Source organism: Nothoprocta perdicaria, unplaced genomic scaffold (assembly GCF_003342845.1).
Source record: "Nothoprocta perdicaria isolate Ctin4 unplaced genomic scaffold, notPer1 scaffold_2, whole genome shotgun sequence".
NCBI lineage: Eukaryota > Metazoa > Chordata > Aves > Tinamiformes > Tinamidae > Nothoprocta > Nothoprocta perdicaria.
Genome location: NW_020455204.1, coordinates 1,452,451 through 1,468,023, shown reverse-complemented (window position 1 = coordinate 1,468,023; position 15,573 = coordinate 1,452,451). Strand labels below are relative to the sequence as shown.

At 41.2% G+C, this 15,573-nt stretch overlaps 1 protein-coding gene across 2 annotated transcripts; it reads right to left on the bottom strand.

Annotated features, from left to right (window-relative positions):
- Positions 1–405: 405 nt before the first annotated feature.
- On the bottom strand, positions 406–14,093 carry LOC112946087 (melanotransferrin-like). 2 transcript variants are annotated; one of them, XM_026037834.1, is made up of 18 exons: positions 14,022–14,093; positions 12,735–12,872; positions 11,159–11,322; positions 9,982–10,081; positions 8,967–9,143; positions 8,348–8,510; positions 8,187–8,251; positions 7,433–7,590; positions 7,045–7,231; positions 6,732–6,880; positions 6,422–6,512; positions 6,044–6,112; positions 5,613–5,795; positions 4,640–4,796; positions 3,794–3,876; positions 2,418–2,602; positions 1,872–2,058; positions 406–1,087 (listed from the first exon to the last, which is right to left on the bottom strand). In XM_026037834.1, exons 2-18 carry the CDS (start codon positions 12,784–12,786, stop codon positions 1,038–1,040), a joined length of 2,220 nt encoding a protein of 739 aa, XP_025893619.1. In that variant the 5' UTR covers positions 12,787–12,872; positions 14,022–14,093; the 3' UTR covers positions 406–1,037. The 2 variants fall into 2 exon arrangements, with proteins under 2 accessions (XP_025893619.1, XP_025893620.1); XM_026037835.1 differs by lacking the exon at positions 6,044–6,112.
- Positions 14,094–15,573: the final 1,480 nt, after the last annotated feature.

Here is a 15,573-nt window from a genome sequence, read left to right as displayed (position 1 = left end):
TGATTTATATGTATTTGGTAGAGCTCAGGTGAACACGGGAGCAGAAGGATGCAAACTGAAGTGAACCCTGCCCATGAGTAGCACCCACTCTAATTCCCCATCTGCTACCTCTGCATAATGTTTTCAACCTAAAGTTCAGACAAAACAAATCCATGATACGCTTTGCTCAAAACAACATTGTATTGTGTTAAAACATTGTATTGTGTTCTGCCTATTAAGAATGTTGAGCTTAACTCATAATTCATATTGTGACACTTCAGAAATAACCTACAAAGGAATGGCTGATGTTTGACAAGAATGGAATATTCACTGTTTTTCTCACCTTAAAGTTGTAAGAACCCAGTTCTGATGGTTGATGCTACTAGATGCTTTCATACATTAATTTGTGAAAGAAAAGCATGTTAACTTACTAGTATAAATTTTTGGTTAAACAAAGCAAATATATATTCTTCACTGTTAAAAACAGAAAAAAACTATTGATACTGATAGCAGTTACACACACAACCTATAGTATGCATGTGTATTCAGCATGGACTGTCTCACTGCAATGAAAGACACTCATATAGAAGACAATGCTACAGCAACCAAAGTGACCACTAATTGCTGTTCCAAAGAAACAGGTTTTTTTAAGACATAATAGGAAAAGCAAAGAAAACTGCTACCTACTAACCTGTGCAAGTCTTGATAGTCCATATTTTAGTCCATGCTTGTCCTGCTTGTCCCACAGAAATGCTGAGATGACCTCAGTAGCAGTTTCAAACTGCTGGCCCTACTCCTGTGCATGAGCTGGGTGGATGGGCCTGTGCTGCTCCCCACAGTGCCAGCCTCCAAAAGATAGTGATGATAAGAGCCTTAGAATACAACCATAAATATGAAACCTGCCTACATATATATGTAAATATATAAGAAGTATTCAGCATGAATTTCTAGAGCTGACTGTGTCCTCCACGATTGCTCTGGGTAGGTTGGACTTGCATCTTTCCTTGTTTCCAGCCTCAGTAAGGGTGTATGTGCCTTGTAAAGCTTCTGTACAGCCGTCAGTTCACTGAGGATGCACAGATATCCTGTCTGCAAAAGTCTAAGATACCTACAAATCAGTAAGAAAATAGATAGTGCTGTTAGCTTTACAAATGACCAACTCTTCAGATGTTATTCAAACTACTGAGGTAATATTCACTAAAACAGAACAGAGGTAAAATTCCCCATCTGAATCTCAATTCTTTAACAACCTCTATACTGATCCACAGAACTCCCAGGACACCTAACGTGCTTTATAATCATCATTTACTTCAATATAGATTTTCAGGTGTCAGAACAACGTGATCCTGGCTCTTTTTACATTAGCAGTTTTCACTTCTAGTGATAGGTAAATGCATGCTTGACACAGCTTTCAGGGGAGAATAATGAACAATCCTTCAAGCTTTGAGTTCTTTAGTGTACTCTTTTTAAACAGGAAATTAATCTTGAAATAACTTATATTACAATAATTAAATAGGAAATTGCTCATCTTTTTCCTAAACTTGCCATACCCAAATAAACATTTTGTTCCCTTATGCCAGAATTGATCTTTGGAATTGAAGAAAAAAAAAAGAGGAAATAAAACAGTCAGTTAACTTCTGTTACTTCAATTAAGTGGTATTTGCTTTATCATGTGCCCATTATACTGTCCCTGTGGCACTCCCATATTCATACTTATGGATAGAAATTGCAAGAGGTTCTTTATAAGCACTGTACTGCTTGGAAAATAGTTACTAACAGAATTATGTAGAAAATAATTCTTTATTCAGTGTAAACAAAAGGCCAATAAGCGGGGAACAGAAGTCTCCCTGCTTGGCATTTTTCTCTAACTCAAAACAAAGAACTTAATTTACCTGCAGGTGTACAATTAAACACTGATTCTGCCAGCTGGAAGAAAGACTCCCCAAGGATTTCCTTATAGTTCATGTGACTTGCATGGACAAGGTACCGAGTAGCATCCTTGAAAAGCAGATCACTCTCACCATACTTCTGGGACTGGAATAGATGGAATTCAGAGCCCAGCTTGGTTCTCACAGATTCCTAAGCAGAAAAGAAAACTGAAGGAGTTTCACAGCTTGGAATGCCAACAGCAAGGTTAACTTGGTGAACTCTCACTATTGTAACAGCATCTTGCGGAAGAAAAGGTACTTTCACCTGGCATTGCCCTTATTTATACAAAAAGATTTTTTCAGTTTGGCATCTGTGTCTTCTTCACTTCAGAGAAGCAGCTGGTGCCAAAATTTCCCTATTTTCTCAATCTCTGAAACACATTCTTTTTTTTTTAATATTGGACCCAAAGGCCCTTTATGTATTTAGTACATAATGCTTCTGATCTTAAAAGTGGTTTTCAGAAGATGTATAACAAGTGATACATCCCCAGCATTTTCCCCTGGGATTACCTGGGATTTCATTAGGAAGTCATATATTTTGGTGATGCTGACAGGTCGAGTCATGACTGTGCTGGGGGGAATGGGGCCAAGGTTACAGCCTGACCACTCAGTGACTGCAGCACGGCTTCCATCCAGGCACAAGAGCTCAAAGTCACTGGGACTATAACCTTTGGCCCAACCAGAGCTGTCCAGATCTGCAAAGATGATGGAAGTAAAAGCAAATCCTGTTGAAAAACAAAAGCTGGAGATAGTGTGAATCTCATGCAAAGTTTCACTATTGAAAGGAAAAAGTTCAGTGGATGTGTTCAAAAAGTCTGTGCAGCACACTACACTCGGCTTTGCTGAGGAAATATGTCAGGAAACTTAAAAACTGGAATCACAGCAAGGCATACAACAAAATATTATGCCTCATCTTCACCTGTAGTAAGATGAGTACCTGAAAACAAGGCAATAGAGCTTGCACACTTTTTGCTTCCCAATACAAATTGCTCACTGCTGCATGGATTTTTGTGGGCTTCCAGTTCCTCATAACCCCACTCCATTTCACAGTCTCCTTTTTTACAGTAGTCTCTCTCAGCTAATGAAACTGCGTATGTTGAAATCACACCATATGCATTATCTAACTGAATAAAACAGGGCCTTCTTTCTTCCTCATCTCTATGAAAATGGTAACACATTAAGACATTAAGAGCAGTTAAATTAGTAGTAGAGATTGTGGGAACTTAAACTGCAGGAATCACAGATATTTTCATCCACAAAATCCAGCTGCTAATCTGTTGCAAACTGTCAGTATTTCCCAGCGGAAGTCAAACCTTTCCCAGCGTAGTAACACAAGCTTCTTTAGGAACTGTGAAAGGCAAAATAGTTTGCAGTGATTTTACCTATTAAGCTATTTGGACTACTTATCCCATGACCTCTTGTGAAACAACACGAGGCAGCTGCAATGTCATGATGAAGCCATAGAGTCACCCATGGTATCTGCCAATTTGCCACTTTCCTTCCTTTTTGATTAAAAACAAGGTTAAGGACATCATAGCTACTTATGAAAAAAAAGGATTGATTTGAAGAGTCTCTTGCTTTTTCTCGTGCTTTGGAAAGCACTGAGCGTTCCAAAAACCAGCACAGTTTCCTAGGATGCTTTCCACATCCTTGATTTTTGCACTCAGCGATTCTTCATTTTTCTGAAACTAAACAGTATTTGAATCTTAAGCTTTACTAGAACACATACATGCAGGAAGGTTCTTACAAGGTTCCTGTCACAAACACAGCTTTTTGAATCTAGATTAATCTTGTGGAGGCTGATGCCTAGGAATCACAGTCACTGTGCAGGAAGAAACTGGCACTTATGAGTATTCTCAAAGGAAAAGAGAACAACTGCATCTCACTCCTTATGTTCCGGAGCAGGTTAGAGTGTTCCAGGAAAGCTACATCTCCATAACTCCTTCCACTGGGATTGCCAACTAGACACCTACAACAGGGAAAAAATAAAAATAAAAGTAGTGACAGCCATTACAACATGATGGAACATCTAAAGCTAAAAAGGGAGTAGACGGTAGTATTCTCTTCATGTGAAGTTACTTGGTCATCGTATAAAACAAATCAGCAATGCTGGTACAGATCTGGATGGACAGTGTTTACACTGTTGGTCACAAATAATTATATGCCTTCTTTTACAATATTATACAAATAATTATATGCAATTGACTGCATGCAGAGACAAGATAGTCCATTTTATGCTTTAAAGCAGCTTCCAAATCAAAGTTCTTGCACTGTGTCTGTGCAGCACCACCTGTGCCTATGAACAATCCACTGAACTAAATCTATGACAGGTATTCTGACAGTGCTTTCACCTTTAAAATTCTCTGTCTCTGTCTCTAACTATTTCACATAATTTTTGTAAATTTCAAATCAATATAATCACCTCCTCTATCCTCACTGCTTCTTGCCACATCACCTCTTCTCTCTGAATTTGTGTTTTTCATCCATTCTTTTAAATGGGCCAGCACCAAAATTTCATGCCTAATATATTTAGAAGCATTGTCTTTGAAAATAGTTTTATAACTGCTTTAAATGACCAATCAACAGCACATTCCATAGCAACTGCAATTAAAGCAAAATATATATTAGCAAAAACACAACCACCAGCTTAAAAATCCTCCACATAAAACGATTAACAAAATAATAACCCAATACTGACTATTATTCATTTCTGACCAAGATCACAAGGTTACCTGAGAGCTCCCACATTGCCATAGTAGAGCTCATTGTGGTTGGCAGTGCATCTGCTAGCTGCTCTGCCCCCTTCCAGCTGGCTGTCCCCAACGCACACCTTGCACAGGTTCCCATCTGCTCCTGGCATGCAGCCCTTCCAAAAGTAGCTCTGAAAAGCTGAGCAGGGAAAGCTGAGGTGAAGTTAGGGCAAGGCATTCAAAGCCTCTTCATGCCAAAAGCCTGAAGGGGTTCCTTCTAAGAGCAGTGAGAGGAGGCCTGAATAGTGTGAGGAACCCCATGTACTCAGGTAAGAGGAGGAGCTGCTTCAACAGCTGAGCATGTATCCTCAGAGTCTGCAATCCCTTTCTGGTCAAATTAGTAATGATTTCTTTCCTGAGTGAGGGAAAATGTCAAAGTAATAGAACTAAGCACCCCAGGAAATTCAGACAGGCTGCAGGGAGAGGGATTTTAACTGGGTCATACAGCAACATCCTTATTCATAGCTTCATTTGTGGAAGTGTTAAATAGCAACATGGAAGATAGCACTTTTTTTCTATGACTTGAGGGATGGGGATGGGATACCATCCTCATGTTGTTTGTATTATGATATAAAGCCCAATCCAATAATTATATTTCCATAATACAGACCTATTGATCTAGTTGTTGATATTATTTAATCAAAGCACAGAAAGGGAGAGAGCTACTTGTTTCTGTTATCTTTATGTTAAGCACTGTTGACGTGTTGACTCTGGTACCTCTATTGTATATGGTGTATCTCCATGTTAAGGAACAACACAAGTGGTCTAAGAGAAACCTGCTACTAAGGAGAGAGTTTTAACTCAAAAACACAGTATGGGAAAGACAATTATCTTCAGTGACATGCAAGACTGAAGTTATTCTCTGCCCTCATGGCCCCATCTCCATTTTACACCCACATCTCAGACTTCAGATTTCAATGGTCTTTCTGACAGATGGCACAAAGCAGTTCCTTACTAGAGTCAATGTCACAGTTCTCAGTGTCATTCTCCAGGGCTCCCACTGTGTATCTGGAAAGAAGCAACCAGCCCGCAGGACTGTACAGATGGCTGTGGCAGGACCGCCTTCCCCCAAGGCTACGGATGTTAATCTGCTTCGCACTCTTCTTCGCTAGGGCCACAGCATAGACAGGAGACAGGGCTGTGAAAAAGATGTTAATAAACAGTTCTAGTAAGGAAAGGGAGTCTCAGGCAATTACAGCCACATATCTTTAGTTTTAGTAGAGGATCTGCACTCTTTGATCAGCCAAAAAGCTCTTGTTTGTGCAGCCCTACGTTTCATATAAACTTGCAACTGAACAATATAGCAAGTACTTTCCCAAACCAGCGTGCAAATACATGCAAATATACAACCTAGAGGCAGCCTCAGGAGAAGCTGAAACCTTTTACCTTTGCGTCCAAGACGAATTAGTTTCCATGTTTCCTCTGTGTTTTCAGTGTCTGGGGCACATCCCTCCCCTGGAGAGGCAAGACAACCTTAAGGATCTTGCAACAACTGCTGTCATTCCTATTAGCACCCCAACTGAAACCTTTATGATTTTACTGTCTTTCCCTTGTAGCACATCAGAATATTTAGCCCCCTTTATCAAAAAAAAAGTAGTCAGGACAAATTCTAGAACCAGGCAGTGGAAGGAAAGAGTATTTGGATGACAAATCCCACTTCCCTGCTTCAGTCCTAAACACTGCACACCATGGCATAATAACCACATTTTTTTACAGTGCTTTCTTGATTCTTTCCTTTCTTCCTAAGGTCACATGAGAACTCACCATAACACTCTGCAGCTACAGGCACCAATCCACACTTTCCTGCAATATAGACATGTGTTGCATCCAGGGTGACTGCATCAGCCTCACTGCTCTGCCAACAGCATTACAGAAAATAACATAAACAGGATGTACATGAGCTGGTGTAACCAAGGAGCTGTTATTTCCCTACAAACTGAGAATTCCCCGCACAAATTCCCTCTCATCCCCATTAGTGTTCAGTGTACAAACTGTTTTTCCTCTTGTTTGGATCAGATGAGGACAGACGAAGGCCCAGCCTTACAAGGCAGTCTGACCACAGGGAGCCTCCTACCTTGATCATCTCAATGCAGTGTGTCATGGAGGTTGCCTGGACACAAACCAGCGGGTAAGACCTGACGCTCAGGGCCCAGTGCTCACATTTGCGAAGCTCAGCAGCACTGATGCAGCACCAGCGCACAACGCTGTTGTCCAAAGAACTCCCTGCACCAGAGGCAAGGAGCATAATGAGATCACATCCATCCATGCACCAATCTGAGCATCACTAAGGGTTTGGATTTATTCACTTGGGCCTAGAAGGAAGGGGAAACGTGGAGAAGGAATTCTTTTTCCCTTCCTTAGCTATGGTCCTGAAAAAGGTTTCTCACCTTCATGGCCTAGTCCTTTAAGGAGAGCTACATAATCCAGACCAAGGACATAGGGAATCTCTAGGTGCTCCTCAAGAAGCTGCAGGTGCTGAGTGGCATCCTGAAACAGCAGGTTCTTTCCCCCATAGGGTGCAGAAGCAAAGAGCTCAAATCGGGCCCTTTCCTTTCCTTTTCGTCCAAAGAGGTTCTAGGAGAAGAACAATGCTTTAAATTACAACAGATCTCCACTTCCAGTGCACAATTCTTCCCCTAAACAGCCAATTTTTAGTACTTTGTGCAGAGCAACTGCAGATTTCTTAAGAGAAAAGGCAAACTTTATGGTGAATTCCACCCAAGGTCATAAAACAGCATCATGTCTAGAGATAAAGAGTTTATAATATCTAGTCACCTGGATCATAGTAAGGAATTTGCTGGTGATCTTCTGGAAGTTGTGGCGAGCGATGATGGCATGACCAGGCCCCCGACCCAAGTTACAGGTGCTGTATTCACTCAGCTCGGCTGTGGTCCCATCAGGACACAGGAGTTCATACTCCTCTTGTTCTCTCTCTAAAGCAACAGGACATGCATGAAATCTATGAGGACAGACATGACTTGGCAGTAATCTACAGGAACGGAAGGTAAAAGGTTTTTCAGAGGAAAACCTCTCTTTGAAAGGCTCCTTCCTTACCAAACAGAGGGATCTCAGCTACAGTTACTCCTAAATACTCTTTAGGCTATGCTCATGTAAATATGCTTGTTTAGAAATATTCACTTGCAACGATTGCTGGCCAGCTTCAAAAATATTGATACAGAGCTCAGCTTGGTTAAAAAGAAGGGGAATATGAGAACTGTCCATTCTATCAGCGCATACACAATTTTAAAAGGAATTATTACAGTCAGGCAATATAAACATTGATAGCTGGTTCAGAGAATTTAGGCTAAAGGAATTACCTGCATGAAAATGTCTGGAAGCTCTCATTATATGAATCTCCTACAAGCAACCATTTTTAACTACTCTTTCTTGATTCTGTTTCCTTTTGATTTGTGTGAAGAGATACCACTGAACTGCTTGCAGCAACTGAATTTTCCATGGATACCCCCAAACTCCGAGGTAGGAGACAGCACTGCCAAAAGCTAAAATGTCTCTAAGTTTTTAGGATTACCTGTAGCAGTCAATAGTGCTAGATGATCTAGAAAGGCAACGTCTGCCACTCCATTCTTCAAGCACCTGCAGCAAGACAAATGCCATCTTGTTAGCGTGTTACCTGGCTTTTCCCCCTCACCAGGTCTTGTTCCCACTCAGTGCAAGGGGCTCAGAGCTCACCTGAAGGCTCCTTCAGAGCCATAAAAGGGTTCACTGGTACTAGTCTCACAGAAGTGGTTCTTGTCTCTGACATAGGATTTCTGTCCTTGGCAAAGAGCACAGAGTCGAGGAGCAGCAATTCCAACCCCAGGGATGCAACTTGCATTGAAATACTCACTGATTGCTACAGACATAAGGGAAACTTGGTCAAATGGGAAAAAAATAGAATAAAGGAAAGGTGCTAAAATCTATCATGTGTAAAAGTAATACTTATGCAGGTTAAAAAAAAATCTTTAGCAATGTGGCTTCATTGTCTAAATATCAAATTCAAACCATTCTTTGGATATAGAGGTGTCAAATTCTGCTTAGGCTAAAACCATGGTTTGTTTGGATAGATGTTACAAAACTCTGTTCCTTATTGTACACAGAACACTGAGATTTCCTTTTGCTTTTGATAACAGTGCTACTCGAGAGGTCACTGGAAAAGTCCTGGAGACAGCTAAGAACCAGTAACAAAGACATCCAAAAAGATATCTCATCTGCAAAGCCCTTCAGTTTCCATGTAGTTCATGCTGCATCCGCTTCCACTTCACTCAGTTACACCAAGGACAGATACAGCCCTATGGTTCTGATCACCCACCTTGGTTCAGAGGTTGTGTCTCATCCCAGGAGAGATCATTTTTAGCCAGGAGAAAGCCAAGTGGGACATTCCAGCCTGATGTCCACCTGGCTCCGTTGTGGCAGCTGCGCACACCTCTCAGCTGATGGATATTCAAAGCTCCTTGCCTGGCAACGGCCACAGCAAACACACAATTTCCTGTGATGGGACAAAATATACAACAGAAATAACTAAACACAAATTCTGCAGCTTTCACGTGTGCATGGGAGCTCAATCACTTCTATGAACATGGCTAAGGAAAAAGAATGTTTGAGAATATGAAATATAGAAATTCCTAACAGGGAATCCACAATATCCTACATAGCATCTTGCCAAATTGAGCAACGCAAGCAATGTGCAAAGAAAAGGCTGACAAAATCATCAGGCTCCATCCATTCAACACCAGCTCCAAATTCCTTCTCAGAAATTTTGGACACTTGTATCACCATGTTTCATGCATCACAACAGAAAGACTTTCCGTGTCTTATCCTCACAGTATAATTTCCAGCCCAAAACATATCAATTCCACTAAGATTTCATGGTTCTTGAGCTAAAACAAAATGCACTTGTTCTCTTACTGTTACCCTATTGATCTGTTCCTATGTCTATCTGCTAATTCAGCTTCTGTCTCAGAGTCAAATAATTTCTCCTGTAAGATTGATTTGGGCTCAGACTTAACTTACTTGTCTTCTAAGTCAGTATTTGCACAGACTACTCAGCTTTACAAGGAATGAAGAGGAAACTCACTATAAAAAGATACTCCTCTATATATTCTTGTCGCCTTAGGGTGAAAAGAAGAGAATTAACTCTTAACAGAAGCTAATCCCTTAAAGAATAACCACAAAGTATTCGGTTACTCTAAGAAAGAGCATACTGGGAGAACTAACAGAGATGAAAAAACAAACCAAATCAAAATTAAAAAAAAAAAAAAAATACACTTCATCAATTCACTAGCCAAATTAGAAGTTTAACTTAGTCTTCTGCTTTATAAACCTACCTTTCTCATAGATCTCCTTTGCCACTACTGTCAAGCCATACAGTTTTACAGCAGAGTAAACATCTCCAGCATCCAAGGAGACAGCATCTGCTTTGTTCACCTTAAAAATGACAGCAAAACCCCCAGAATCAGTGTGGTTACTAGCAAATAATCACTCAGAGCAGCTTCATGACCAGAGTTTATGCCTAAGAAGTGCTAACCAAGGACTTTTACAAGTATTTGCTTTTTTTTTTAATTGAATCCCTGCTACTCAGCATGCTGATACGCCAGCAATGAGGCATGAGTTACCTCCACAGAGCAACTGGTCTTTCCCAGTAATATCTTCTATCTTTCTTTGATCCTTTCATTCCCAAAATACAATTCTGACACCACTGGGAAAAACAAAAAGAAAAACAACCCCTGCCACCACCACCACCCTTTTTCTCTCCAAAATATTAAATCCATCTCACATATGTTCTGGCTCTAATCTTTACATACTCATGCAAATAATGGGAACTGAAGCCTAATAGCAAAAATCATGAGACTAAATGAAAATATGAATGAAATTATTCCCCTCAATCAACAGGAAATAATTTATTTTGTTTTCCAGGTCAGATTTGGATTCCATCAAAGGCAACTGGGACTGAATGAGCAGGGAAACTGAAATTCTCTATCCCAATAAAGTTTTAAGTATATTAGTGGAATATTTGCTATTCCACAGCAAATACTTGTCTTCTTCACCAGTGATTTGTTTTCAAAGCATGTAGCATTATGAAGATGCTTTTTCAGACATACTGCTTACACCTACAAACCCCAGTGTATAATTTTATCCCAAATTAGGGGTAAGGAAGAGAAAACATCAATTACAGTTGCGGTAGGATGCCCGCAAGCAAGCAGAAAGCTCTGAGAAGGTTTTCATTTATTAGGCCAGTTTTGTTCATTTATTTCCAAGCAGTGTTCTACTTATTCCTGGATAATGCAAGGACATCAGTTGGAGCAAAATAGCACATCTGTAACAGGGATGCTCATTGATAATTTGAAATCTTGTGTCTCAAGCTGCCATGTACTTTGTCACAGGTTAGATACCATCGTTGCAGTAGCGTTTAATTCTCCTGGGAATTCTGTTTGACGGCGACTTCTCCTACGGAAGAGAGGTTTGTCTCAAAACAAAGAGTTATGGAAATCTCTGCAGACTCACCCTGATTTTATCAATGCAGTCATACGTGTTGTGAGCTCTGATACAAGAAATCCTGGTGAAGGAATTGGTCGTGGCAAGAGGCAGCACAGCTGTAAGAGCTTTGGACAGTTCAGCACACTTCCTCTGTTCTAGGTCAGATAGAGTGCACCATCGGAATTTCTTCCCTGCAGGATCAAAAAAAAAGGTGGAGATTTGTAAGACCTTTTGCTTCATCACATTTCTCATTTAATTTTCCATAAAAGTATGTCAAGGCTGCTACTCAAAAGGAGGAAACAAAGGCAAGGGCATCTTTATAGCTACTGTGTGTCTTCCTGCTAGAATCAAAGAAAGAGAACTGGCACCTCCAGTGCGGGGTAACCTTGTTACATCTTCCTGTTATCAGACTGCAGGCTTTCTGCTGACAAGCCATCTGTGCTGTGGCTTTATCAGAGCACAGACCTGCTGCTTGGGATGTAAACATCACATTCCTCAGGATTTACCAGTTTTATTGCTGTCAGGTTATCAAAACAGGCCATTCCTTTAACCTTTGCCCTGCTGTTTCCTCTGGTGCTTTCACACACACATACTCCAAATTCACACCTTATCAACAGCAATCTTACTACTTCGGCTACAAAGTTCTAGAGATTAAGAACTAAGTCTGCAACTGAAATAGAATTGTTGAGGTAGAGGATCCAATTGCTATATTTATGCTCAAATTATTTTTTGGACAAGGGATTGCTGTTTTTTAAACTGACTACAGCCAGTTTTCCAGGTGTTCCCAGCAATGAGCTGCATGCTTTATTAGAACACTATTTCCTGCCCACTTCCATTCCAAAACTGTCTGATTTTAAGCAACAGGACACATGCTGAAGTTTCAAGGTCAGAAATCCTTTACTCATAGAAGTGTGAAGATTTGAAGTCAGAAGAAATTCACAATTATATACAACTTATATAACAGAATGAACTGAATCCCTCACTCCACGAAGTTAGAATCTAGGACTATTTGAAATGATGATGCAATTCAGTAATTTGGGTTTAGTAGATGGTTTAAAAGTGAAGTAAGTGTTTCCTCAGCAACAGAAAGTAACCTCTTGGTCTTCTGACAACACAGAGAGGTTTATTCTTCATGACAACACCCACCATAAAAGACAAAAACTGTGGACAACCTGGCTATTGACTACAGAAAATCATGTTTTAAGTTGAACAGGGTAGTGAATAAACATCCTCCAAACGCATACAAAAAAAGCTGCAACATCCTTAACATTATATTTTCCAGATGTTTAAGTATTTGTCTCTTCAATGATCTTTTAATGTTAAAACATAAAACTTAATCATTTCATCAACACAAAGGAGCAGCTGCTCAGAGCAAACAAGGAATCACTGACTTGCGAACAACTTTTGCACTAATCTGCTTCAAGACTAACAAGGTCACCATCTGCCAATGATCAAACAGAAAAAAAACACAAGCAAATGGGAATCACAGGCACAGCGACTACTTTGCAGGGTAGAAAACAAAACCAAAGCACATATTAGAGCTTCTATCTTGGTAACCCATCCAGGGGCCACCCTTCCCTTTCCCTCTCTGCACCAGCCTTACCTGAAGAGAGCAAAGTGAAGATGATCAGGTCAATTATGATCGTTATCTTCATGATTAAAGCAGCACAGCCAGGATCCACTCTCTACTCTGAAGTCCTGCCTTCTCATACCAGGAATTCCAAGGCAATGACCAAAGCTTCTGGAAGACAACAAGAGCGGGGTTAGGCATCAACAAGGATAAATCAAGAAAAAGAAAAGGAAAAAAAGAAAAAGGAAAAAAGAAAAAGGAAAGGGAAAAGGAAAGGGAAAAGGAGTCAGAGGATGGTGTATCCTTGTAGGAAAGGAGAAAGCACAATTCCCACATACAGATGAAAACATCAGTACGTTTTCTGCTCATCATGAACATACATCTGTCTGAAACTAGATTTTGTCCCCAAAATCTTCAGTTTAGAGCATAATTTGTTACTGCACTTAACTTCCCCAGCAGCAGAAAGTTGATGCTTCAACTTCTGGCTCCACCACACAACCCCTCGCACAGCAGCTGCCCTTTCACTGAGGTGAAAACCACACACATTTCATACTATTCAATGTAAAATGAAGTTCAGCCATTGGTGAAAGAAATAAGGAGATAGATCCTTCACTGGGAAAAAAATGATTATAAGAACTTTTCATAAGAAAAAAAAATGTTAATTTGAAAAAAGCTGTGCTTCTCTTGTTTCAGTAGACACCAATATGCCTTTCAGAGAGACAAAAGTGTTTATGCCAATCTTACTAAAAATGTATCTTAAGTGAATTTTCCAAATTACCGAATCTCTGTAGAGTACATTGAACAGTTCTTTTATTCTAATTTTTAATTAATAATGATTATGTATTAACTTTAAACAAAAAAGTATTTCTATGCCTCCCTAAGAATTCAGAACAGCGCTGTGACTTGGTTAATTTTCTTGATGATCTTCATTACACTGTAGCACAACAATCTCATCCGAACTGGTTTATTTTCATGTTTCCTAACACCTAGCCTGGAGTATTATCTCTTAATTGCTCTAAACCAGCCATGTTTAACATCATTAATTCTGTAACACACAAAAGGGAAAATGTATACTTAAGCAAAGTATGCATAGCGAATCCACCTGACATGTAAAGTTTGCCAATATGCTTTTATCCTCTTTCCTGTGCAGGAAAGAACTGGTCATTCTCAGTATCCTGAAGAAAGAAGGTCTATTTCATAATTCTTTCTCCATCCTATGGATTTTCTTATTACTTTCTCTCCTTCAGGTATTTTCCCCCAATTTCTGCTGTAGCCTTATGAAGACTTCCTAAGGATTCACAGTCCTTGTCTCCCACTTACACAGATTCCTTTGCTGTTTCAGAGTTCCCTCTCCAGTTGCTGAGGTGTTATCTTTCCCAGCAGCCTGGTCACAGAATGAGATATATTTCTTACTCCTTCCTGCATTCCCTAAATTAGCCTTCCCAAGTTCTAAGCTTTTCCAAGCCCTCTGTTTTCTCATTTGCTGTGAGAAAGCACCATCTGTGGTACTATCCCACCCTTGGACTTGGCTCACCTTCACAGGTCTTGTTGGGTTGAACACTGGTTAGGAATTACAATTTATTCCTTAGTGTTCAATCTATACAGCTTTTTGATACAGTATTAGATATTAAGAAAAAAAAAATCGCAAGAGAATAAAACATGCTAGAAGGGACTCAAAAATAACCAAATGTCCACATATTTACTTAGAATTACAGCAAGAAAGATTAGATCAGGACGGATCACTAATCACTGAGGTTAACGTTAATTAAAACAGACTATTAAAAAAGTACACCTTATTAAGTACACCTCATCCTGAGAGTCACCCCCGTGTGTGTGTCGGGCTGCCTGCAGGCAGCATCAGAGCTCCTGCTCTGCAAGGTTTGCAGCAAGGCGCCCGCAGGATCCGCTCCCACCTTTGTGGTTGTCCTTCCTGCAGTCCTGCCAATATATTGGCTCGGGATGGACCTACGTGTTGGTTAATGTTGTCATTATTAATAGGTGAGTTTGAATAAGTTTGGGTCTGTGATTGGAATTTAAATAATATAAAATAAGAGGCACTAAAGATATTGGAGATGCACGAAGCAAGCTTTGGCAATTTAAACAGATTTTTTGGGCAGTTCGTCCCTGATAACATTGTGGGGGGAAGGAAAAAGAAAAGAAGAGTGACATAAAGATGTAGTGTATGTTAGTGTGCCTTTGTTCAGGAAAAAAAGTCAGATGTAACCATGATACAGGTGAGAGGACAACATCCTAAAGCACTCAGGATGTGGAAACACTCTGGAATTCTTTTCCTTCTGATTCACCCTAAAAAGCTTCTCCTCGCCCGGCCGGCACCAGAAAACACAACCAGCTTCCTGCCTGTAGTGACGTGTCTGGACCCAAGTCACCTCCAGCACCCGCTGCTCTCGGGATAGGGGGCCAGGACTCCACATGGGCCCCGGACAGGCCCCACTGCAGGAGCGGCCGGTCCCGCCGTGTCCCCAGGAGCAGCCTGATGTCCCCAGGGCCCCATCGCTGTGGCGACCGCACCTGCCCCACACCCCAACAGCCGCCCTGGAGGTCCCGAGCCCCCCATGGCCCGTGTCCTCGCTCCCACAGAGCAGCCCAGGCCTGGCCTGTGCCCAGCTCAGGCAATGGCCCCACACACAGCCCCTCTGCGGGTAGCCCGGTCCTCTGCCTCGTCCTCTCCATGGGGTGGCCTCATCCCCTCACGTTCCCGCGCGGGGCAGCCCGGGCCTCCCGCCTCAGCCCCTCTATGGGGCGGCCCCATCCCCACACGCGGGCCGCTCTGTGGGGCGGCCCCGGCCGCCTGCGCCGCCCCCTCGGGGCAGCGCCTCATGCCCAGGTCTCCACATCCCCCCATCGTGATGGC